The 25,903-nt window shown below is 32.9% G+C and overlaps 1 protein-coding gene across 1 annotated transcript; it reads right to left on the bottom strand.

The window, feature by feature from the left end:
* Positions 1–6,116: 6,116 nt before the first annotated feature.
* Positions 6,117–24,272, bottom strand: LOC145335397 (uncharacterized). The gene is made up of 16 exons (XM_080181148.1): positions 24,048–24,272; positions 22,356–22,469; positions 21,776–21,877; positions 21,444–21,527; positions 20,439–20,615; positions 19,727–19,819; positions 19,089–19,181; positions 17,386–17,445; positions 16,829–17,090; positions 16,441–16,571; positions 15,921–15,963; positions 14,910–15,019; positions 14,406–14,486; positions 13,804–13,902; positions 7,574–7,862; positions 6,117–7,075 (listed from the first exon to the last, which is right to left on the bottom strand). The coding sequence occupies exons 1-16, from the start codon at positions 24,096–24,098 to the stop codon at positions 6,966–6,968; spliced, it is 1,899 nt and encodes a 632-aa protein (XP_080037274.1). The 5' UTR covers positions 24,099–24,272; the 3' UTR covers positions 6,117–6,965.
* Between the last annotated feature and the right edge of the window lie 1,631 nt (positions 24,273–25,903).

Raw genomic sequence — 25,903 nt, 5'->3', positions numbered from 1 at the left:
AAAATAGCTTTAAAACACCACAGGACCAATAGGTATATTACCTGAAGAGTAGAGCCCAATCGGTCTAGTGGTTACCGATATCTTAAGCTTCAGACAGACAGACTTCGTTCTACATCGTATTATAGATAGCCTGTAATGAGTTGAATACTGTACTTTTATTATTGAAATCGAAAGGTTTTGTGAATAATTTTATTATAAACATCCATAATGTTTGGTTGACGACTAATTATTTTGAGGTTTAATTTTAAGAATATTGTCATCCTTGATTTGGATATTGAATACCATGGATATATTGATAGCGAAAAATTTATCTTCAATTTAGGTTGTAGATAGTTTTGTGTCTGAAACTAAAGATCTCGGAAAATTTAGGTCCGAATTGGTTGTGCTTTTCAGAGAAACTTCATGAATGTCTTAGGGTGGTTTTAGGTTATTTTTAAGATCTTTCAAGCCCTCCCCTAGAGGCTAGGGTGAAAGCCAAAGGATTTAGTATGCTGATTAAGATGGAAATAACTAATTCATACAAATTTATTTTTGTTTGGTAAAAGATTTGGTTAATAACAAAGAAACTTCTTCTTTTGCACTCTACCTAAATCACAGTGGGAAAAAGTGACTGAAATGGAATTTGGGTATATTCGTAGTGGGACAGTGCAGGTATCCTAAAAATCTGGTCTGGCCACTACATATTCACCTACTTTTTTCAAGCACAAAGGTTGCGCAATAAAAGAATTGTTTGTTTATAAATGACAAAGAAATTTTTTTTTTTTTTTAAGAAAGAAATGGAATTTGTCCAGTGAGGGATGAGACATTAAACAATAATTGTATAAATATAGATATATAATCAGACAATTACCCGGATCCCTTTGTTGGAAACCTTTTTCGTCTGCTAGCAAATAGCTTTCTACTGTTTTGTGGCGACTTGGCTGTGTTTATATTCCTGATGCTATTGGTTGATTTTCAAAGACCCATTTGAAAGTCGGCATAGGGTCCTCGGCGTGGGGACAAACAGTTATTTAACCCCTTTCCTCTCTTTTGTTTTACTCTAATCATTAGACTGTGAATTCTGAACACGTTCTCTCCTTCGTTGGCAACCTTAGGTGGGTACCATAGACGTCCAAGCTTTTTTTTTGGGGGGGGGGGTAAAATTTTTTTAAGGGGGGGGGTAATTCGGTTTTGGGGGGGGGGGGAGTAAAATGGCGCCCAAAGCGCGCCGCAAATTTTTTTTACCCCCCCCAAAATTTTTACCCTGGGGGTAAAATTTGCTTGGGGGGGGAGGTAATTACCCCCCCTGAAATCTGTTGGCAGGGGTAAATTTAGTTTACCCCCCCTAAAATTTACCCCCGGGGAAAAATTTTTGGGGAGGGTAATTTAAATTTTATTAAATATATAGTATTAAAAATGCGCGCGAAGCGCGCAATAATTTTTTTTATCAGAGATTTTTATTTGGGGGGGGGGTAATCGCCCCATTACCCCCCCCCCCTTGGACGTCTATGGTGGGTACTTTATACCTTGATTGGTTGATTCAAATTAGCAGTGTTCCAACTTTTCAAACAATAATTTGTTCATCATCAGAATTTTCATCAAATTGTCGTCCATTGTCTATCCTTTAAGATCCCTGTAATTGGCAATTAACAATAGGGTGGGTTCATATCGGAATTAGACAAAGCGGGGATATGCAACAGATAAAATTAACCTTAAAAACATTTCTGACCGAAAAAGAATTTTAAAAAATTGAGTTTTAGAACACGACCACTTAAAAATATAATTCATTACTTATTAGTATGCAAAGACGACATTCAAATTTTTTTTTGAATCAGAACTATGGCTTCATGGTGCTCCCTGGAAAGGCCTTGAGGAGCCGAATCAGGAACTTTTGTCCGTTTCAAAATATCTCGTTCCTAGCCTTAGAAATCACTAAAAAAACAAATTTTTTAAAGGTTTATTGAGAATTGTCCCATTTGTAGAGGTTTTTTAGATTTTCTCAGGCTAGGAACGAGATTTTTTGAAACGGACAAAAGTTCCTGACTCAGCTCCTCAAGGCATTTCCAGGGAGCACCATGAAGCCATAGTTCTGATTCAATAAATTTTTGACTCCCATTTACAAATAGCTATACAATTGAATGTCTGGTCGTCGGCGGTTTTAAGACTTAGGATGAATTTTAAATCACCCAGAGGTGTATTATATCTATTTAAATTGAGTGCAGATCCCCGCTTTGGCCTCAGAAAAAAAATGTCCAAAATCGACCCACCCTAATTAACAATTAACAAAAACCAATACTTTTTCATTTGTCACAATAATTTTTGATGATATCCAAAGGAATTTTAAGGGATAGACAATGACTAATGAATTTATATACATACTAGCGGCTACGCCCCCTAGATGCCTCTAGGGGCACTTAAGGTAGGAGGGGGAAAAGTGTAAAGGTGGTTAAATTTGAGTCTCAAAAGAGTATTAAAAATATTTTTTGGGAAGGAGGGGGATGAAGACACCCTCCCCAAAAATAGTTTAAAACCTTCCCAGGACCCATAAGAAGCTTCACTGTAAATGAGAACAATATCGGTTCAGCGGTTAGCGAGATCCTTCGGGACAGACAAAAAAACGCTTACTACTTTATATATTAGGATACCAGTAGGAATTTACACAGCAATGTCCTCTCCCTCCCTGAAAAAGTGTCAGTAAGAGCTACTATCCTAGGTGTCCACCCACCTACACTCCCCCCATGACAAGAGTATACACACACCCCTAGTACACCCCCAAAAATAGCCAAGGGGTTTGTTAAGGTAAAATACTTTTGAGTATGTTAATTATGTAATGGATGGACACATTGGATGTTTCCAACCACCCCCCCCCCCCCCATCCCCTACCCTCAACAGACAATTTCCTTGATTTCAGGGGAGTGTCAAAAATGTGGGACCATCTTGGCCAAAACCTGTGCCCGCCACTGTTCTAAACTCCAAGAAAAACTGCACTGTGCCCAAACTAAACTAGAAATGTTGAAATAAAGAACTTTTGTAAAACTTTGAATTAGAAAAGTTTTTAGAATGAGCCGAGTTTTGGGGTATTCATCCATTTCCGCATGTTTTTACATCCAATTAGTATTTCAAAATCGCTAAAAGTCAAAATAGCAAATTAATGACATGGGATTTCCAATACTGAAATTGGGATGGGTAATTTTGTGCTGTTGTAATAATATGCGAATATGATGATTTGCTAATGTTATACATGTGCGAAAGTGAAAGCACACTCTGAGTTTTAGAGCAAGGGGGGAAGAGAAAAAGAGAGAAAAAGGGTTATGTCGGAAATATGAACTTTTTTATACCCACAATAAGTACACCCCTATTGCAAAACCCTGTTGTGCACACCACTGTATTGATGTGATTTAGTATTTAAAGTAACAAAATGATCGTTTTGGAATGTCTGTCTTGTGTGTAGAGAAGGATCTCACTAACCTGCAAACCGATATGGTTCTCCTACATGGTACAATGTAGATTTTCATAGATGCTAGGAAGGATTATAACTTTTTTGGGGGAGGGTACCAACATCCTCTCAAAAATGGCCCCCCCCCCCCCAACATTTCTTTTTAGCTTTTAAACTAAAACCTTGAATGAGTTCATTATATAAAGTGATAGAATGATCGTCATTGAATGTCTGTCTGTCTGTTTGTCACATTAAACACTAACCCTAACCCTATGAGCGCGATGCCGAAATATAAAAGTTTACCTCCAAGTTGTGAAACTTTCAAAGTTTCGCAAATTCCTTTCATTTCAAACGGGGTCGTAATCCCCCCCCCCCCCCTCCAACCCCCATGACACAATTTTAAAAAATGAATTATTTGGGACACTCTGTTGCTGTAGTTATATTAACATAAGTAAATTGTAAAAGGATATCTGTCTGTTTGTTCTGAAGGATTTAACTGCTGAACCGATATGGTTCTCCTTTACAGTATAGCTTCTTAAAGGTCTTAGGTAGGTTTATATCTATTTGATGGAGGGTACAACCACTCTCCCACAAGAAATCACCCCTATAAAAAATCTAAAATTGAAAATTTTTTAATTGGAGGTGGTTTTCAGGGGACACTGGTAACCAAAGTTTTGAAATACTGGCTTAAAACTTTGCGTACTTTTTATTGAATCTTGATTTTGGTTGGTTCCAAGCTAGTACTGTTCTAACTTTTCATCCATAGATTTTAATCTACAGAAGAGGTAAATTTGTTTATCATCATTAGGGATGTATTTCAATTTATCGTCCATCTCTGGGTGGATTTAGGCTATTGTTATAGGCCTATCCCCATTCATTCCTTTTCATGGAGGGGGGGGGGGAATGTTTATTGCAAAATTAATGGGAAAATGCGCAAAGTTTTAAACTTGAGAATCAACTCCTAGCAAAATGTTTCTAAAACTTAACTGAACACGGCCACTTAAGACCTCGGCAACGGCAATATCACAGTAGATTAATAACCACTATTATGTTAGCTTTCTTCTGTTATTTTATGGCTGTAAATGGCTTTAGGAATGTATATGTATGTATTAGGTATGTGAGTTGTACGTATTTTTGCCATTTTTTCTGTTTGTTTGTTATTTTAATTTTTTTTTGGTGCAAGGGGTGTAAAAATTTGGCAAAAACGTTAGCTCTTTTCGGTGATTTAGCCACGTTAGAATTTTCCAATCGATTTCAAACTTTGCATGGTGACTCCTATAACAGTTAGATCCAACCTAGAAAGTGTTACAACTCTATAATCGTAACCAGAAAGTCCATCGTACATTTAAAACATGTTGATTTTCTAACATTTTGACAACATTTTTTGTATAACATAATTACCTATTCATCTGATTTTTGAAATAATGATTCTTGGGACAACAAGGTACAGTATTGTAAGCATTTCTATAAACAAATTATAAAAATGAAAGTATGGGATTTGATTGTAGAGATTCTAAGAATCAGTATTCGAAAAATACGATCAATAGGATGATTATATCACATAAACATGTTTGAAATAAGAGTACGGACATTCTGAAAACTATTATAGAGTTGCTCTGCTTTCTAAATCGTATTACTACAACATGAATCACCATGAACAGTTTGAAATCGATAGGACAATTCTAACATGCCTAAATTAACGATTAGAGCTTACCACTTTAGACGTACCTACACTAATTTTAGAAATACTTTGCTTTAAATAACCCTATACTATTTTAAAATCGAAAATGAATATATTCAGTATTTATCTTTAATTTAATTTTTATTGTCGAATCGTCTTTTTAGTCAAACTGCAAATAATTATAAATTAATCTAACAATATATATAGAAGACATAGATGATTAATCTGGCCTGATAATCCGAAAAAACTAAAACGGTTTTTCTGGCAGACGAACTATTTTTCTCATTTATGATTACATACGCTTCATTACAAAAACAAGCTTTGTTCTAAGCTATCGTTTTTTGTAGTTGACTCACAATGCGAATGAAATGAAGAAAAAAACTTCCCATTCCCAACAATATCCGTACACTTTCAAGCCAATAATTTAGACGGGTTTTTCCTATACTGTTTTTCTATTAGCTGGTTTCATACCCTATGATGTAAATTAGTAAGCTTTTTATGTCTGAAGCGAAGGATCTTACTAACCGCTGAACTAAAGGTTCTCCTTTCAATAAATCACTGGGGACAGTATCTCTACTCTCTCAAAAATTACTCCCCCCCCCCCCCCCCCAATCTTAATTGGCCCCCAGAGGCTTCAAGGAACATTGCTGCTACTATTTATTAATTTAGCATAGAAATGGGAATATTAGATATACGATTAAACACCAACAATTCTATAAACTTGTCTAAAATATTCTATTTCTTTAAGTGTTTCTGTCCGATTGTTCGACAGTTTGAATTATTAATCTTATGTTATGGATGTTGCCATCCTTGTAAATGAAAAGATACAATATAAACAAGGATGACGACAGCTATAAAGGCGAAGCTCTAAAATTATAGTGTGCGACAAACGAACACTAATTTTGACATCAAATTCTAAAATGCCCATTTTACGAAAAGAGTTATACGTTACGTACGAATGGACATACACACGGACCGACTCTCATTATAGAAAAGATTCACTTTCAAAAACCCCAAAAGTATGATGAGATCAATATATATTTGATTATAGATTACAAAAATAATAATGGCCATACAAAAAAATCTAGGAGGGTTTAGGACAATGGCATTGAAGTTAATCCTCCCCCAAATTGATTCTCAATATATTGGGTGAAAAAGAGGGCTGTAGATTAAATTAACACCATTATCCTCTCCCCTCCTAGTAAAAATCACATTTTTAGTATAATATTACATATATTGCATTAACAAGTACAAAATTATTGCTTATTTTATAAGTCTTTTTAAGTTTGATTTTGAGAATTAGGTAAGAAAGAGGTAGTTTTTAAGTTTTATTTTATTGAAATTTAATGAATATTTTGATTTAAATATATTTATATTTAAATAAATTGAAAAAATATAAGTTAAATATTTAGAAAAGTCTTTTGACCAAATGTATACATAGGTATAATAATAAGTTAACATCAGGGATGGAGGAGACATTTGACGGTAAGTAAATTATACATGTCCCCAAAATTCTATAAACACATTGTCTCATTTGTTGGCTTAAAATTTTGAAAGGGGTTATTTTGTTCATCTTTATTGGGAATGTACATAAATTTATCGTCCATTGTCTTATCCCTTAAGGTCCCTGATTGTGAAATATTTTTTGTTTTGTTTAATTTAAGTAAATTTTTACAATTAATTGTACTATGCAAGGTGAATTAACCCCCCCTAATATTTTAGATTTTAAAAGATTTTTCTTTGAGAAAAGTTAGGTTCAATAAAATTTAGAAGAACCCTGCAGGGTTAATTCTATCAAAAGATATAAAATAAAGGGGGGAGTATGTGGGGGTATTGTAGTCCACTTTTTCATGTGAGGGGTTCTTCCAGCTATGATTGTCCAATAGGTTTGATGGAACATTCTCCGATTCTCATAACAGCCGGGCTCGAACCCCCGCCATTACCCGCCGTCCCGTTATTTGTAGTGAACTGCATCATACCTAAAATATGAAAAAAATACATTTTATCTCAATGAAGACTATTTGATGCAAAAAAGGTATAGCATTAAAATTTAAATTTGTATAAATATTTGTCTGTCTGTTTCTTATTTAGAACCTAGTAATAGTGTCGGAATGATTATGACGTAAAAAAATTTAGCCAATGAGAGGCCATTATTGACCAATTAAAATTTATAGTGGCCTCTCATTGGCTAATTATTTTTTTACGTCATAATCAGTCCGACACTTTTACTAGGTTCCTTATTTATGGTAAAAAAAACTCTAGAAAATATTATCTAAAAAGTCCAGCTCTTGATAGATTTTTAAGTACGAACAAGATGACAGGCAAATTAAGGCTTCAATTTTGTACAGTACATAATCTGAGATTTTCGGACTATTGGGTTTCAGTCACCACAAATGGAGAGTAATGAAGACAGACACACATCCTATTACTTTCATATATAGGTTTAAAGAAAAAAATAAATATTTTGAAATTGCTACCTGGATAAACGGACTCGTACTGGTCGTACACATTTGTGATCTGCGGCGGGAAACCATTCCACAATGAGTTGGGATTATAACCGGTTTGATTCTGCAGATTACTGCCGCCATTATGTCCCACACCACTGCCGCCGCCGCCAACGACGACATTCATAGATCCACCGCCACTGTTGTCCATCATAGAATTTGGCGCCAAATTTTGATTGAACAGCTGATCGATGGCGGGATCAAGCTTGGCCTTTTTCGCGCGCTTTTTGCCAACACTCAGTTCCAGTGAAATATTACCATCCTAAAAAAAGAAAAATTAGAATTAAGAAGAAATTATGTAATTTACATAACAGTTTATTTGAAATACATGTGACCTATAATTTATAAATATCATTAGAATTATAATAGAAGTAAATTAAACTGCTTAATACAAAACATAATCATTGTATTACCTAACAAAATTAAAGCTAAAAAACATGCTGAAAATACGGCAATTTCTGGTAATTATGATCAATGACGTCAAAGCTTTTTTGAGGAGGGTAAAATGAGGGGTTTGAACCGGTTAATCTAATATATTTCTAAAAATTTAAGGTGGCTAAAATGAGGGGTTTCAAAGTTTGAGGGGGGTAAACACCCCTCCCCCCCCCACCCTTGAACGTTTACGATTATGATTATACCAAATTGTTTAAAGAATCTTCGTGGAAATTGAAATGAATTGGACAATTCTAACTATAACATGGTTAAATTTACAGTCGAGTTTTCATATTAATAGCAATCTAAAACTTATCTAAAAGATAATCTTTAATGTTCTAATTAGATCAAGGCTGGCTCTAGCTATATAATATGGAGAAATCATATTTTTGATCTTATGTAAAACCATGATTTGGGGAAATTTTAACTTTTGCTTTCGTTGAAATTCATCATATTAGTCAGGGATCTAAAGGGATAAGATAAATTGATATACATCCCCAATGATGATACACAAAATTACCCCTTCTGTAGATTAAAATTAGTGGTTGAAACGTTAGTACACTCAACTAAATGAACCAATCAAAATTCCATTATAGTCCCCAAAGTTATAGAGCCACCGAATAAGAAAAACATTATTATAAAACTTTGGGGACGAGTGTACTACACAGCCCAGTGTCCCCTTCCTCCCTGATTTTTAAGAACATTAAGCTTTTCTATAATTAAGGTTGGTCCGTCCATAATAGATAGCGTTCTTAGGATTACAGTAAAACAATAGAGGGGGAAAGGGTTAAAAAATTTTATGTCTCCTTCTCGAGGACCCTGTGCCGACTTTCAAAAGCGTCTCTTAAAATCAACCAATATTATTGGAAATATTAAGACATCCAAGTCGCTGCAAAAGAGCAGAAATCAATTTGCTAGCAGACAAAAAAGGTTCTCAACAAGGGGATCCAGGTAGTTGTCTGGTTATTTTTATTTATCGATTTCAAACGTGATGATTCCTGTAACAATAAGAAAGACAGAATGTCAGTATGCCATTTCAAGCAATTTATGCAAACACTTACGTTTCTTCGAGAGTTGATACTCTAAAAGTGGTAATGTGCGTTTGTCCAACTGTCCACTTCATTGAGCTTAACTTTTCAGGATGTTTAAATCCTTGTTATAAATTTAGTGATGTACTTTTGAAATGTACTAGCGGCTTCGCCCCTAGCCTCTAGGGGCTTTTCCCCCAAGAGGTTTGAAATTTTTCGTATTTTAGAATTAAAAGAAAAATATAAAAAAAAATTCTCCACTATTTTAATTTTATTTTTTTTTTTTGGGGGGGGGGTGTCCCACCCCCTAAGAAAATAGTTATAAACCTTCCCGGGACCTATGAGAAGCTACCCTGTAAAGGAAAACCCGATTGGTTCAGCGGTTAGCGAGATCCTTCGCTACAAACAAACAGACAGACAAACAAACATCGTTCTACTTTGTATTATAGATATAAAATTAAATTTCTATTGTGTATGGATAAAAAAATCGTATGCCTGATTCCTGTGGAAGGCTCTAACCCTTCGGGGCTATCCAGTACCCGATACGGTCTAACCTAACCTAACCCAAAAAAACTATCCCCTAAATCTTTTTTTTAAATCTAAGCTTTGGGATGGTTTTATGCTATTTAAAATCTTATCCATTTAAATACAGAGACCCTAGATGCTAGAATAATCCTATGGATTTTAAATCCTTATGGCGGATATTACATAGGTTGTTAATGAATAAAAATTAGGGATGGCAATCCGAATCCGTTCAATTTTTGAACAATTTTGGAATCCAAAATCCATTATTTTAATAACGGATTCGGATTGTTGTTAGGCTAAAATTAGCATCTTGAGTTTTTTTTGGTCCGAATACATATTTAAATTTTTAACAAAGTCATTTTGCCCGCTGTAGGGTCTAGAAATAGGAGAAAAGCTACTATGAAAATATGAAAAAACGCAACTTTAGATTCTTCTTAAAAATAGTTAACCCAGAAAGCGTTTTAAGATGTAATTTATGTTATATCTATTATGAATATCACAAAAAAAAAATTTATAAAGTCATAAATTTGAACTATATAACATAATATATAAAAATAGTCATCGATTTATAATCTTCTGGAGCTGATAAAACATTTTTAAAAGCGAAACTTTTCTATAATCAGAGTAGGTCCGTCCGTCCGTCCGACGGATAGCTTTTTTCGTTAATTCAGGCACGTTAGAATTGTCCTATTGATTTCAAATTTTGCAAGCTGATCCCTGTATTAGTTAGGTACAATTTAGAAAGCGTAGCAACTCTATAAGCTTTACCAGAATGTCCGTATGTCCATTTTCAACAAACAACATATTTTTATATGATCTAATTATCCGATTGATCTTATTTTTGGTATACTGATTCTTGGGACAACAAAGTACAATATTATAAGCCAAGCAACTCTATAATCAAGTCCTAAAAATGTAATATTTGTCCTTAAACAATAAACATTATCCTTTATCAAGCAATTTTCAACAAATTTACTTACAATTTTGCTTCGACTCTTATACATTTATATTCTGATTATTGTGTTCTGACACTCTACAAGTGTTAATGCTCTTTTGTCCTACCGTTTCAGAGCTTCGCTCTTATGGATGTTGTCATCCTTGTTTTTGTGATATTCATTTGTAGATATAACATAAATTACATCTTAACGTACCTAAAATAATGATAAGTGCTATCCGTTACGGACGGACATGCCCTAAGTATAGAACATCCTCACTCAAAAATTTTATATTGTACTATCTTCAAAATGCATGTAAAATAAATAGATCTGTACTATTTTAATAGATATTAAATTCAATTAAAACTCAACCTATTAAAATTTACATTACATAAAATAATGGTTAGTGCTATCCGTTACGGACGGACCTACCCTAAGTATAAATCATCCTCACTCAAAATTCATGTAAAATAAATAAATGTACTTTTTAATAGATATTAAATTCAATTAAAACTCAACCTATTAAAATCTAATCATTCGCAAATAGTGATTCTACAAAGTGAAATAATTATTACGTAATTAAAAGCAAAGCTTTTCTTCTGATATCATAGTTAAAGATTGATTTCTAACTTTTAACGGCAGATTTTTTACATAGTGATTCCTAAGTTGATTAAGCATGACGTCATAAAAGAAGCAACTATATAAAGGGTGTGCAAAAAAAATGCGGACCTTTTTAAAATTAAAATTGCGCGGCTTGTGTTAATAGTAGAAAAATTCTACGCATACCGCTAGAACCGCTAAAAAGTCTATTTTTAGGAAATATAAAAACGATTCCTGTGCTACGTTTAGTGTAGGAGCTACGTGTTAAATGTCCTAACTGTCTTAAAACTTGATTTGCGAGTAAATTTTGGGACATTTTACAATGATGTCATCCTTGTTTATTTAAAATGAAAATTACGAAATTGTGACACTAAAGATCCCTCAAACGCCTCCAAAGTACACAATTTCCCAAATTTGCTCGCATTACCAAAATCAAAGCCGTGTTTTTAAAACTTTTCCCAAATTCATGTTGCCAACCTCATGCAGAAGTAATTTGGTAATTTATAGTAATTTTACGTACTTTCAGCTTACATACATACCTACACTGTTTTATCGACACAGTATGGCAAATTAACCCTTACAGATCGGGAGGGGGGGGGGGGGGTAGCTCCAAGAGCCCCCTCCCTCTAGTTTTTTCAATCTCATTTTTTTTGTAGGTAAGAAAATTTAGCGGCTGGCCGCAAAAAAAGCGGCTAAGGAGCGGTCTGACCGCTATGACTAGAAAAAGTAATTTTCTCTAAAAATACACATGAACCACCAGAAAAAATTTTACGTCTTTATCTGTAACAGGAGCCGAGATAGAGGGGGGGGGCTCTTGGAGCCCCCCCCCCTGATCTTTTAAGGTGGGAATTGGGGCCCGATCTGTAAGGGTTAAATGGATATACAATACGTGGATATTATGATGGGGGAAATTTTGTTGTCACTTTAGGTTCCTACTGTAGTCCTCATTTGTTGGTCAGAACATTTTTTCAGTAGGAGGGGAGGTGATAGGGTAAAGAGGGTGGATGGGGGGTATCGTTATTTTAGCTAGCTGGAAGAAACATTTTGTTAGGGTATGCGAGAATCTCTCACAATATCCACGTATTCTATATCCAGTGGCAAAGTTATAACCGACTAGCATAGTAATATAGCTGATCTGTCTATTATTAACGTCGACATTATAATAAACAGGGATCTTAAGGGATAAGACAATGGATAAGAAATTGATGAACACCCCAAATTTTGATAAACAACATTACCCCTTAATGCTCAACTTAATGAATCAACTAATCAAAATCACTAAAGTCCCCAAAGTTGTTAAGCCTCTATCTCTGATTAAAACTAACTGAATTTTTAAAGACAAAACTGTTATAAAAACCATCATGTTTTGATACATTAGCAAAGTGATACTAAAACATCATCATATACCAATTAGATAAAGTTTAATTTATGCCAGGGGCAAAGGAATAGTGCAATTTTTAGTTTTTTTTTGAACAAATTATTACATCTTGGAGGAAATTTTAATTAAGTACCGGGTAAAAGGAATGTGCAATTTTAATTTTTTTCCCACAAATTACGTGTCTTGGGGGGAATCCTATCAACATAATTACACTAGCGGTTATGTCTCTTGGGAGACTCTCAGCTTCCACTTTAATTTTAAAAAGAAATTGGTACAAAAAAATTTTCTCTGTTGGTACTCTCCCTCCATCCCAAATAGTCTAAAACATTCCAAGGACCTATGAGAAGTTCCAGTGTAAAGATGAACCATATTGGTTCAGCAATTGGCCAGATCTTTCAGTACACAAAGACAGACAGACACTGATCAAGTTTCTTAAATATAAGAATGATGCCTTTTTGTTGCCTAAGTTATTTTTAAGCAGTTTTCTAACCCATTATGGCTGAATTTACATAAAGTATTATTAGAAATAACTCTACAAGCCTCGCACATGTATTTTATGAACTATTTTCAACTTTTAATAGATAATATATAACTTTTAAAAAGGTTTTTTAAAATTTTTTTTAGGTACTTAAGATGTATTATGTATAGCTAGATGTTTCGCCCCTGGCCTCTAGGAGTAGCCGAAAAGTCTCTAGGAAGTGGGGAAAATAGCCTAAAAACACTAAGACATTTATAAAGCTTTCATGAAAAACCAGTTCAGACCAGTATTAACAAAATCTAAAGCTTCAGACAAAAAGCCTTACTACTTATCTACCAAAAGTTTGAATCTTAAGAAAGGGGCAATATTATCTTTCGTAATAAGGATGTAAATCAATTTATCATCCATTGTCTTATCCCTTCAGATCCTTCGAATAATATCAAAAAAGTAAGTTTAAGTTTAATGGTTTTGAATAGAGGTATAATTGAAATTGATTTAATACAGTTTAAAATTATGTAAGATCATGTTTTCTTTTATATTAGTAGCCTATGGACGGCCAGGCATTTATATTGAAAGAATATTGTACCTTATTTCCTAGGAATCTTTGTTCCAAATATTAGATGATTAAGATAATTAAATCATACTGCAAACCAATAAAGTTACTAAGCTTTCTAAATCATACCTAACTGATCAGGAACAATCACCCAAAGATTAAAAACAAAAGGATGTGTATAAATTAACGAAAAGAGATAACCGTTATTTACGTAGGGACGGACGTAAGATCACTAATTACAAAGTAGCCTCGCTTCTAAAAAATGTAAATTTACCTTGGTGTGTCGTTGTAAGTGCACCTTAAGTTTATCCTGCCTGGCAAAAGATTTGTTGCACAGCTCACAAGAGAATGGTTTCTCCCCAGTATGCACTCTGGTTACACAGCAAACACAATTATTATATAATTTAACGCGGCATTGTTAGGGGTTGTTGCGCTTATTATCAACACTTTAAACTTTAGTTAACTAGGATAAGTAATTTTTTTTAGGGGGGGGGGGAGGGTTCGTTTTGTAAGTGCGATTTCCCTTTAGATACCCTCCAAAAATATAGTTTTAAACCTTCCCAGGACCTATGAGGAGCTGCATTGTAATGGAGAACCATATCGGTTCAGCGGTCAGCGAGATTCTTTGGTAAAGACATCCTGTTACTTTATTATGTGTCAAACATATGATATATTCTATAAAGTTTAGATTAACTCATCCTACAAATATGCGAATTATATAAGGATTTGATTCCCTCACTCTGTGTATGTAATTCTTGTAAATATTCTTTAATAATAATCTATTAATGTATTAAATTTAGCCTCATATAAATTGCATGGAAATGTCTGTCTGTCCGTCTGTCTGTAATGCTTGAATAATTGTGTTTAAAAGTTCCTTATGTGTCTATTAAGATGAGAAACTCTTGCAAATTTAGCATCACAGAACTTGCACGCAAATGGCTTCAAATTGTTATGGACCTAAAAAAATAAAAATAAATTAATAATGCATTTTTTCTATATATAATCTATATATGTCAATCCATCTATCTACATCGGTCTATCAATGTCTTTCTATCTGTTTCCTGTAAAAGGGTCCTAAAAGTGGAGACTTTATTGCACATGGAATAACATGTCTGCCTGTCTGTATGTTCAACAGTCTATCCATCTATCTGTCTGTCTGTCCAACTGTAAAATTAAATGGATTCTAAGATTGGGCATATTTTAACAGTTCTTATTGCAGATGAAATATCATGTCAATCTGCATGTTTGTCCATCAGTCCGTCTATCTATCTATCTGTCTCTCTGTCTACCTGTAAATGGCTTCTAAGATTGGGCATATTTCCACAGTTCTATGTAATAGTACATGGAATAACATGTTAATCTGAGTTTCTGTATGTCTACCTGTAAATGGCTTCTAAGATTGGGCATATTCCCGCAGTCTTTATTGCACATGGGGCAGACGGGGGAACTCGCCCCCTCCAAGATTTTTCTTATGGCCTCGGAATCTAATTCTAAACAAAATTAGTTCCTATTAAAATTTATGCTTTCAATATTTTTTTTTATAAATTTCAGAAAATGTTTTTATTGGAATCCTGTAAGAAACAGCTAATCATATGACAGTCAAACCGACAAATTTTTAACCGTTTGAGAGGTCTTTGGGAACAAAAAATTAGAAACATAATTGCTAAAAAATAATATGAGATATTTTAGAGAAATGTCATACTCTATGATTTAATGACTTCACCAATCAAATACTATACACAGGGACGTCCAAGCTTTTAATTTTAAGGGGGTAAAATGGGGGGTTTCTAAGGTGTGAGAGGGGTAAACAACCCTTTAACTTCTTTCTTTGGCGTCTATGCTTTTATTATACAATATTGTATTACCAACTGTTTATTATACAATATTGTATTACCAACTGTTTATTATACAATATTGTATTACCAACTGTTTATTATACAATATTGTATTACCAACTGTTTATTATACAATATTGTATTACCAACTGTTTATTATACAATATTGTATTACCAACTGTTTATTATACAAAATTGTATTACCAACTGTTTATTATACAATATTGTATTACCAACTGTTTATTATACAATATAGTATTACCAACTGTTTATTATACAATATTGTATTACCAACTGTTTATTATACAATATTGTATTACCAACTGTTTATTATACAATATTGTATTACCAACTGTTTATTATACAATATTGTATTACCAACTGTATATTTGACGTCTATGCTTTTTTTATACAATATTGTATTACAAACTGTTTATTATACAATATTGTATTACCAACTGTTTATTATACAATATTGTATTACCAACTGTTAATTGCTACTTTACTTAAAAGTCATAATTCTCCTTTTTTATTGAAATCAAACAAAAATACTCACCTAACTGAATTTTCCCATTTTCTGTTTGTTTCAACGGGGATTCCTTAAAAAGAGGATATTAGTGTTTCTTTTATAAAAAAAACATGTTTTTGATTTTTAAACAAGGATGATAACATCCATAAGTAAGTAGTGAAGAAAAAATATTCTCTTTGAAATGCTAACTAACAGATGAGAAATTTGATCTACAGAGTGTATAATAACTTGTCTTAGGAAACACAGATGTCCTGTCCATACTTTCTTACAGACGGACAGATAGGAGGACATTTACAATTAAAGGGTAGCTTCGCTTCCAAAAGATTCATATTAAGCATTATTTTTTTTATTAATTCTAAAAAGGCTTCTTTCTGATATATCAAAACGTGTTTTTTCCTGTTTTATAATTTTGACAAAAATCTTTAACGTGGTAAATCATATTTATCCTAGTTCCTAACTCTCCCAAATAGTCTGAAACCTTAAGCTTAAAACAGCCTAAAACCTGATGTTAAAATATACACGTTCGGCCGTTTTTGAGATCTTTTACCTCTTCAGAAATTGAAATTTTGGGCAGAATTTTGACTGGTGACTGATGCTGTTGGGCCTGAACCTGGTGGTACATGGCCGCCAGGCTGGAGGCTATGTTGCCAGACAGACCTGCCATACCTCCAGACATACCTAGACAGATAGAAAGATGGATAGTCTAACAGATAGATAGATAGATGGGTATATGATCGTTAGACATAGATAGATAGATATTTTGAGAAAGATAGAAAAGTGCTCTGCAATCAATTGTTTGTCTGAACAATGTCAAAGTGAAGTCTCAATAAATGTGATATTTGTAGCAGTAATCTACTAAGAGACAATGGCCAAAAGGCAAATAAATGTACATTATATGCTATAATGTACAATGGAGAAGAAAAACATTATCAAACCTGACTGAGTTACACTAACAGATGGAGACATTTGAGCTTGACTATTATTAATAGAAGTCATCAAATTTGCCCCGCTGCTGCAAAAATTGGCCATCCCCGTGTTGCCAAAGGTGGCAACATTTCCCGGGAACGCAGAGGTGAGATTTCCCGCCAAATTTGCAGAGAGGTTGCCACCTAGACCAGAAGCAAGGTTGCCAGAAAGACCTGAGGAAGGATTCTGTGTTGCCAGCGTGTTGTGTAGCAAGGATGGATGAAAGGTTTGCTGAAAAAATAATGGACAAGATTAGTTTTAATGAAAAATCGCCATTGAACAAGGAAAAATTAAATATAAAGAAAATGGATATGGTTTCAATACGGGAAAGGGGATGAAGTGTATTTTTTGTACTGTTAAAAATCAAAAAACTACATTTAGACAAAAATTATGAGATGTAAAGAATAACAATAATTTGTCCTTTGTATTAAGCATTACAGCCAAACGAAATTTTGTACGGACAACCGTTAAGATTGTGTCCGCTAATAGAGGGAAGGAACTATTGAACTAAGGATAGAAATTTTACCTGTAAATTATACAAAGGATGTTTCAATGGAGATATGGTAGAACTGGGGAATTTTGCTTCCTAAAAAATAAAAAGTATAATGATAATAATTGATAGATGGATAGACAACTAGATAGATAGAAAAACAGACAATATATAATCTGATATATAGATAAATCTACCTGTATGGGAATAATGGTAGAGGTCACTTGGTTACCAAATATATATACAGTGTGTTTTTTTTTATGAGCACTTTTTTGAAAGCAATTTTACCCCACTTATAGTTATCAGAATTTAATGATTAATGGCTTATTTTCTTCGTTTTTTAAGGGAAATTATGAAACAACCAAAAAAAATTACATTTTTTGTTGAAAAGTACAGTAAAGTTGAAAATTAAAAACTTAGGTGACAACATCTAAAAATGGTTTTAGCGCATTTTTCTTATGCTCAAAAATTGGATTTTCATTAGTCGACTTTGGGGGGCCAGTACTTTCTCCCTGATTGAGATATGGCCTTCAAACTTTGACCTATTCTAGTACATGTCCCCAATAGTATCTGTATAAATTTATAGCTCTATATCTCAACTTTGAAGCGTTTTGCAGCCATTCTTGCAAAAGGTAGAATATTTGAACATAAGAAAAATGCGCTAAAACCATTTTTAGATGTTGACACCTAAGTTTTTAATTTTCAACTTTACTGTACTTTTTCAACAAAAACTGTAATTTTTTTTGGTTGTTTCATAATTTCCCTTAAAAAACGAAGAAAATAAGCCATTAATCATTAAATTCTGATAACTATAAGTGGGGTAAAATTGCTTTCAAAAAAGTGCTCATAAAAAAAACACACTGTATATAGATAGATAGATTAACAGACAAATAGATAAATAGATTGACAGATCAACAAACAGATAGATAAATAAACAGACCAACAAAAAGCTAAATAGATAGATGGACTTTTACCTGTATAAGAGTAATGAATGAGGTCACTTAGTTACCATATATTTAGATAGATAGACAAACAGATAGATAGATAGATAAACAGACAAATAGATAGATAGACTTTTACCTGTTTAGGAGTAATAGTTGTGATCACTGGGTTACCAGATAAATAGATAGATAGACAAACAGATAGATATATAGATAAACAGACAAATAGATAGATAGACTTTTACCTGTATAGGAGTAATGGTTGAGGTCACTTGGTTACCATATATTTAGATAGATAGACAAACAGACAAATAGACAAACAGATAGATAAATAAACAGACAAACAGATAGATAGATAGACAGACCAACTAATAGATAACCTAACCTGTATAAGAGTAATAGCTGAGGTCACCTGGTTACCAAATATATATATATAGATAATAGATAGATTAATAGATAAATAGATTGACAGTGATATAGATAGATAGATAAATAAACAGACCAGCAAAAAGCTAGATAGATAGATGGACTTTTACCTGTATAAGAGTACAGGTTGAGGTCACATGATACCAAAAATATTTAAATAGATAGACAAACAGATAGATAGATAGATAAACAGACAACAGGTATTTAGATAGATAGACAAACAGATAGATAGATAGATAGATAAAAAAACAGATAGACAAGTCTACCTGGATAGGAGTTATGGTTGAGGTCACATGGTTACCAGATAAATAGATAGATAGACAAACAGATAGATATATAGATAAACAGACAAATAGATAGATAGACTTTTACCTGTATAGGAGTTATGGTTGAGGTCACTGGGTTACCAAAATTTGTACTTGTTTGTTCATCCTGTGCATGTGTACCGTTCCTGTTCTCTTCCATCTGAATACAAATATAGCCGTTCTTAAGATCTTAAACAACATATATATCACATTTCTTTTTTGTTTTTCCTCCCTCCGAATTAAGCATATTGACCTAACCCCCCCCCCCCCCACCGAAAAAAATTCCAACTTAGGGGGGGGGGGGGGGGAGTGATATGTTCCATTGTTTTAGTTCAAGTTAATATTCCAATCACGTTTTTTATTTCATATAAGAAAAACAGAGGATTAACTTTTATTGATTTTTCTAAATTATTTTATCGTTTCTAGTGGTTGCGTCCCTAGATTATAATTGGCTTCTTCTTGGAAAGGAATATAAAAATAGCCTAAAACCATTGTCAAAAAATCAACAAATCTTTCTAAACTATTAAAGAAACAGTCAAATTTTAAATAGACAGAAAATGTACCACAAAAAATTTGATTTTTAATGATTCTTTTAGCTCAGGTTAGGTTAAGAAAGGGCTAGGTAAGTCCCGTATGGCTAGAGCCCCGATAAAAAAAGAGTTTATGTAACTGTGGTCCATAAGTGTTGATTTGTTGAAAAGTTACCTCAATGTTGAGTCTTTCTTCCCCATCTTCCAAGTCATCCCCAATTTGATTTTCCTGCTGTTCACTTTTTATTTGGACGGGTTCACTCTTTACCTAAACAAATGAACAGTATTATAAAAGTAACACGATGTCTGTAGCTCAAAACCATCACAGGACCAGTAGGTATATTCCCTAAAGAGCAGAACCCAATCGGTTCAGTTGTTACTGAGATCTTAAGCTTCAGACAGGCAGGCAGACTCTCTACCTAAACAAATGAATAATCTATAAAAGTAAGAGGATGTCTTCTGTCTGTCACTTAAGTTGTTTTTCTTCTTGTTCACTCTTTATATGGACGGTTTCACTCTTTACCTAAAATGGAAAGTAGAAGGTAAAAGAAAAACCCTACCCCTTCCCTCAAGTGTCCCTAGAGGCCTCTAGGAGCGTAGCTGATAGTTAACAAATAAAGAGTGACAACGTTTTTAATATTGAATAAATAATCGAACATTAACAAATATAGATAAGCCTAAAAGTTAAAGACAATGAAATAGAAATTGATGTACACCCTCTAATATGATAAACAAAATTATCCCTTCTGTAGATTAGGATTAATGGTGGACATTTCTAGTTAGTTCCAACCAATCAAGATCTTATAGTTATTAAGCCATATAGGGATGATTAAACTTTGGGTACCAATAACATTTACAGTCCGATGTCCCCTCCCTCCTAATACTACCTGAGTATTCTGCAACTGCTGTGGATTCAATTGTTGTTGCTGTTGTGCTTGTGGTTGTTGTTGACTAGAGGTGAAATGTTGACTCTCCGCCGAGTTGTCATCATGATCATTTTCGTCGTTTTCATCATTCTCAGCAATATCGTCTTCGTCAGATGATTCGGTCGAATCGTTCAAAGCCTAAAGAAATTAGGTATTCTTGTGAAATATAGAAATTTAATAACAACGTTCTTAGGACTTAATAATAGAGATTATAGACTATATAAGTTTGAAGGAATTTTAATTAATATAATAGATTTGAAATCTGCATAAAATTTTAAGTTTTTTTTATAAAATTCGTTTTTTACATAATTCTTTATTTAAAGGCGCAAATACGATTTAAGTTAATTAATTTTGACATCTGTGATTGGTGGATTGAAAACTATCTGCGCTCTGATTGGAGAAGCTTAAGTGTCGTACATCATTCAACCAATTAGAGCGCGGGTAGGTTTCATTCTAGCTTTCCTATTGGTCAAAATAAATTAACTTAAATCGTATTTGCGCCGTTAAATAAAGAATTAAATACAAAACGAATTTAATAAAAAACCCTTAAAATTTTATGCAGATTTCAAATATATTATATTAATTAAAATTCCTTCAAACTTATATAGTCTAATAGAGATGCTTCGCTTATAATATTGTACCTTGTTATCGTATGAATCACTATCAAAAAATTTCAGATGAATAGGATAATTTCATCATAGAAAATTCAAGTTTAAAATTAGCACGTTCGGACTTTCTGAAATCGATCATAGTGTTGCAACGCTTTCTTAAAAGTACCTGACTGTTACAGGAATCATCATGTAATATTTGCAATTGACAGGACAATTCTAACATTATAAAATTAACTAACTGTTCCGTACTTACGGACAGACAGACGGGTAGATAGATAGAGTAGCTTCGCTACTAAAAAATTGTAAGAAAATTTCTAAAACTTCTGTTATGATAATTAAGATAGAAAGTGGATACCTGTGAATGTCCTTTAAGACCTCTGACCCCCAAAGTTTCAGCCGCTGCCAGCAAACCAGGTAGGGTTTCGTCTGTCACATCAATCTAAATATTTTCATAGGTTTCAAACCTTCAACTACAAGAAACTTAAAATCAAAGAGTCCGTTTGTCTGAAACAAAATATTTTGCTTTTCAGGAAACAAACTTTGTAGGTAGTCATAACATTGTTTTAAGCTATTTTTTTCTATCTATTTACTAACTCTGTATAAATTATCTATCTTTCTATCTATATATCTTTCGATATCTATCCATCTATTTATCTATCTATTTATAAATCTATCCTATCTACTAACCTGGCCTGTATAAATGAAAGCTAGTATTGACTTAAGTTCTGCAACATTGATATCTTGTAAGACGACATATGTCTCCTTCCCAACGTTTTCAAGAAATAATTCCTAAAAGGAAATAATATTAGTTTTTTGATATAGTTCTAATATGAAGCTCATTTAGTGGCAGAAAAATAGCCTTAAACCATCCCATGACTGTAAATCAGAAACAAAATAGCCCGAAGCCATCTCAAGAGCTATGCGAAGCTTACATAAAATGCGATGCGATGGTTAGAGAGATATTAACGGACAGACAAAAAAACCTGACTACTTAGCTGAAAAAAAAATCCATAAAAGCGAAGCTTTGAAATGTTAGGACAAACGAATATTAACACTTGTAGAGTGTCAGGACAGAATAAGCAGAATATAAATGTAGTAAATGAAGAAAGTCTTAACAAACTTGTAAGTAAATTTTATGCAAAACTGCGTAAATACAGGATAATGTTTAAGGAAATACTTAAATCTTTAAGACTTGATTATTAAGAGCTAAATTTCTAAAGCTTTCTTCGACGTACGTACGAACGGACGGTTGGACGAAGATACTTACGAGAAAGTAATCTGAACAGGTGGATAGGATAAGTTTGTGGGCGCGAATCCTCCCGTCCTCACAGCACAGGGTCACGTCCGTCATACCGTCAGACTCGTACAGCATTGTGAATACCTAGATAGACATATAGATAGATAGATACTGATAAATACTGATAGATAGATTGATACATAGATATGTAGAAGATAGATAGATACAGGGTCACGTCCGTCATACCGTCAGACTCGTACAACATTGTGAATACCTAGATAGATAGATATATTATACATAGATAGATTGATAGATGTGTAAATTGTAATATGTCAGTTAAATTCTTAGATAAATAGATGGTAATTAGATGAAAAGATATATTGGAATGTAAATTGAAAATAATTTTAAAAAGAGGTAAGTAGTTATCTCATCGTATAATAGACAGCTTTTCGCTGAAATTGAAATTGTAAGATAATTTCAGTTTTGTTAGATCCGAAGGACCAGTGCTAATAAAACTAGTAGGAATTAATTTTATCTTAATATTCGAGGAAAATTATCTGTAATATGAGTTTTCAGTATAACCGAGAACCAGTTATAATCCAGCGGATATAAATCGGTTTCGAAGCCATACTGGAATATAGACAGAGAAAAAAAATTATCATTGACACACTTTTTTAAAAGTTTACAGTCATTAATATCTATAGATTTCAATTACCACTTTGTGGTTGAAAACTTAAATGAACTAACAAGCAAATACAAACATAGTTGTAACAAACATTTAACAATCTCCTCTCTGAGAGATTATTTAATATGTTTGAACATGATTATTACCTTTAGCAGGTTTAAAATAAGCCATATAACAACATGAGTTCTTTCACAGATGATATATTAATTTTAAAAATGATATATATAAAGACAGGAGGGGAAAACATTTATAAGGGTCCAATTAAAGCAGCCTCGTGTAAAATTGAAGGATAACAACAATGTCAGAAAAAACTGGGCAAAATTATTATCAAGCGGCGAAACTTTGAACTGTATGAAAGCGTACTTTTATTGCTTTTCAGGAAATTTTTGAGTTGAAAGGGATTGACATTGGCTGATAAATTGATGTACATTCTCAATAATAGAAGTTGAAACGATCCCAACTTGATAAACTAACCAACAAAAATTCACTAAAAATTCCCAAAGTTGTTGAGCCACTGAATAAGAACTTTAAGGACATGTATAATGAACAGCCCAATGTGTAACTTGTCCAAAATTTAAGTAATTTTAACACTTTGGTAATTGAAAATCAAAAATATAATTTCCAAAATAAAAATAACTTAAAAAGTTAATTTTATAAAGTAATAAAAACAATTGTACTTATACTTTCAAAAATACTTTGTAAATTCAAACTTTTAGAGAATCATTGGTTAGTTATAGCGATATCTAGCGGAGAAATTTAGAACTTCATTCTATATTTTCTAAAATTAACACATATATATATATATATATTTTTACAAAAATGATGTTAAGATAATGGAAGATAAATTGATGTACATTCCCTATAACGATAAACAAAATTGCCCCAATATGTTATATTATTGGTTGAAAAGTTTGGATACTAACGTTATATTTGTACAAAAGTTAAATGAAAAAGTACCCAAACTTTTAGAAGAACGAATAAGAAAACGTGGTTATAAAACCTGGGGTACCAGTTTCATTTACAGTAAAAAATCTTACCTCGCCCATTTTGGGTAAATGGGAGGACCATTTTAAATGATAGGACTTCATTTTTAGAGGATTTTTCACTTTTCTGACTTTTATATTATATTTTTCATTCACTTTTCGGCATTTCTCGTTGTTTTTCACTATTATGCCTTTAAGTTTTACACTTAACTGTATTATTCACTAAAAAACTACACTTTATTGTCGTTTTTATGTTTCTGCAAGCTATAATGCTATAGTTTAACTAAAATATATAATAGGGGGGAACTATAAAAACTTGAAGGGGGATAACTACACCCAAATAATAGGGGAGTTATACATGGAGGGGGGATAATGGTCCCCCCTAGCTTGAAAACCCCCTACTAATCTAGATGGGGGGCGCAAAAAATTTTATGTTGTTTTGGGGGCTTTGGGGATAAAAGAGTAAATTTATTCAAAATAATTTTTTTTATAAATTTAAGCACTATTTATAGAGATAAAACTAAAATTTAAAGAAAATAATTTTCAAAAATTAATATACATAATAAATTTTCCCCGAAAGCCAACAAATGTCTGACTGTTTAAAGCAAAGTGGGGGCCAGTGCCCCCCCGTAAATATTCCCCCGTTTTACCCGGTGCCCCTACTGACTAATAATATCCCCCCTATAGCTGCATAATTTTTTCACACATAAAAAGTCAGCTATATCAAAATATTTTTCTATAAACTTTTCAATCCTATTTACAAATGAAATTAATTTTTTAAATCAAAGTTTTAGTTTTTAATAAAAGCTAGCTTTTTTTGTTAGAGTTTTAAAAAAATTTAATGCTGTCAATTTTCTTTGTATGTTAGTCTCTCCGAGATACCCCTCATTCCCCAAATTTTAGAGCTCCCCTCTCCCTATTTTGGTTTCCTGTCAGTAAAAACCATCCCACTCTCCCCTATTTCTAACTCCCCTACCTACCTACTGTATATCTATTTATCTATCTATAATTTCACCCCTATCTTTTCTTTTCGTTTTACTAGGGACTTTTAGCCAATAGAGGTACCATTCGCTAGAGTAATCTTTATCATTTTAGGAGTAAAAAATCAAGTGCAGAAAAATTATTAGAACTCACTTTACAGCCAATAAAACCAAAATGAATTTATGCTTACATGAAGGAGACTAGCACCTAAATCGTAGAATGAAGGAAGCTAGCCTCAAATGTCTTGAAGTGAAGAAAGCTAGCCTCCGGAAATTCTATGATCTATCTAATCTGAAAAAGTATAATAATGAACATATCAAATATTTGTTTACTGATTAAATTAGATAAAATCATATATTATTAAATCAATGCCCAGCAAAACTTAGAGAAAAAAAGGTAGCATGCTACCTTTTTCGATATCTCTAAGAGTAGCATTTTGGCGAACTTTTGTGAGCTCGTAATATGGTAGCTAGCTAGTATTTTAGAGCTCCTACTTTAATAACTTGCTACCTCATAAATTATCAGCTTTTCTGCTAACTTTGGCGACCTTGAAAATAGAAAATACTAGCAGAAGAAAAATGTCGCTCAAACGTAGCATTTTACAGTGTTAACACACACATACATCAAACACACAATCATCCCATGATCAAAATTGATAGGGAGAAAAATATAGTTTATAAATTTGCCACTAGGGACTCAAATAACTATATAGTGTTGATAGTCTTTGGTGAAAAAAGTAATTTTTAAAAGGCATTCTTTTTTTTAAACAACAGCAAATATAGAAACATATCTTAATGATCATTAAATTAAGCCGAGAGTGGTATGATCTCTGCCAAGTTGAAAGTTTAGTCAATTAAGCAATGAGATAAAAAAATAATATATTGAGGGAAATGATTGAGAATGTGACATGTTCTATCTATCTCTTTCTC

The sequence above is a fragment of the Acartia tonsa genome, chromosome 13 (assembly GCF_053477335.1).
Source record: "Acartia tonsa isolate MP-2025a chromosome 13, ASM5347733v1, whole genome shotgun sequence".
Lineage (NCBI taxonomy): Eukaryota > Metazoa > Arthropoda > Copepoda > Calanoida > Acartiidae > Acartia > Acartia tonsa.
This window is presented reverse-complemented; position numbering and strand designations above follow the sequence as displayed.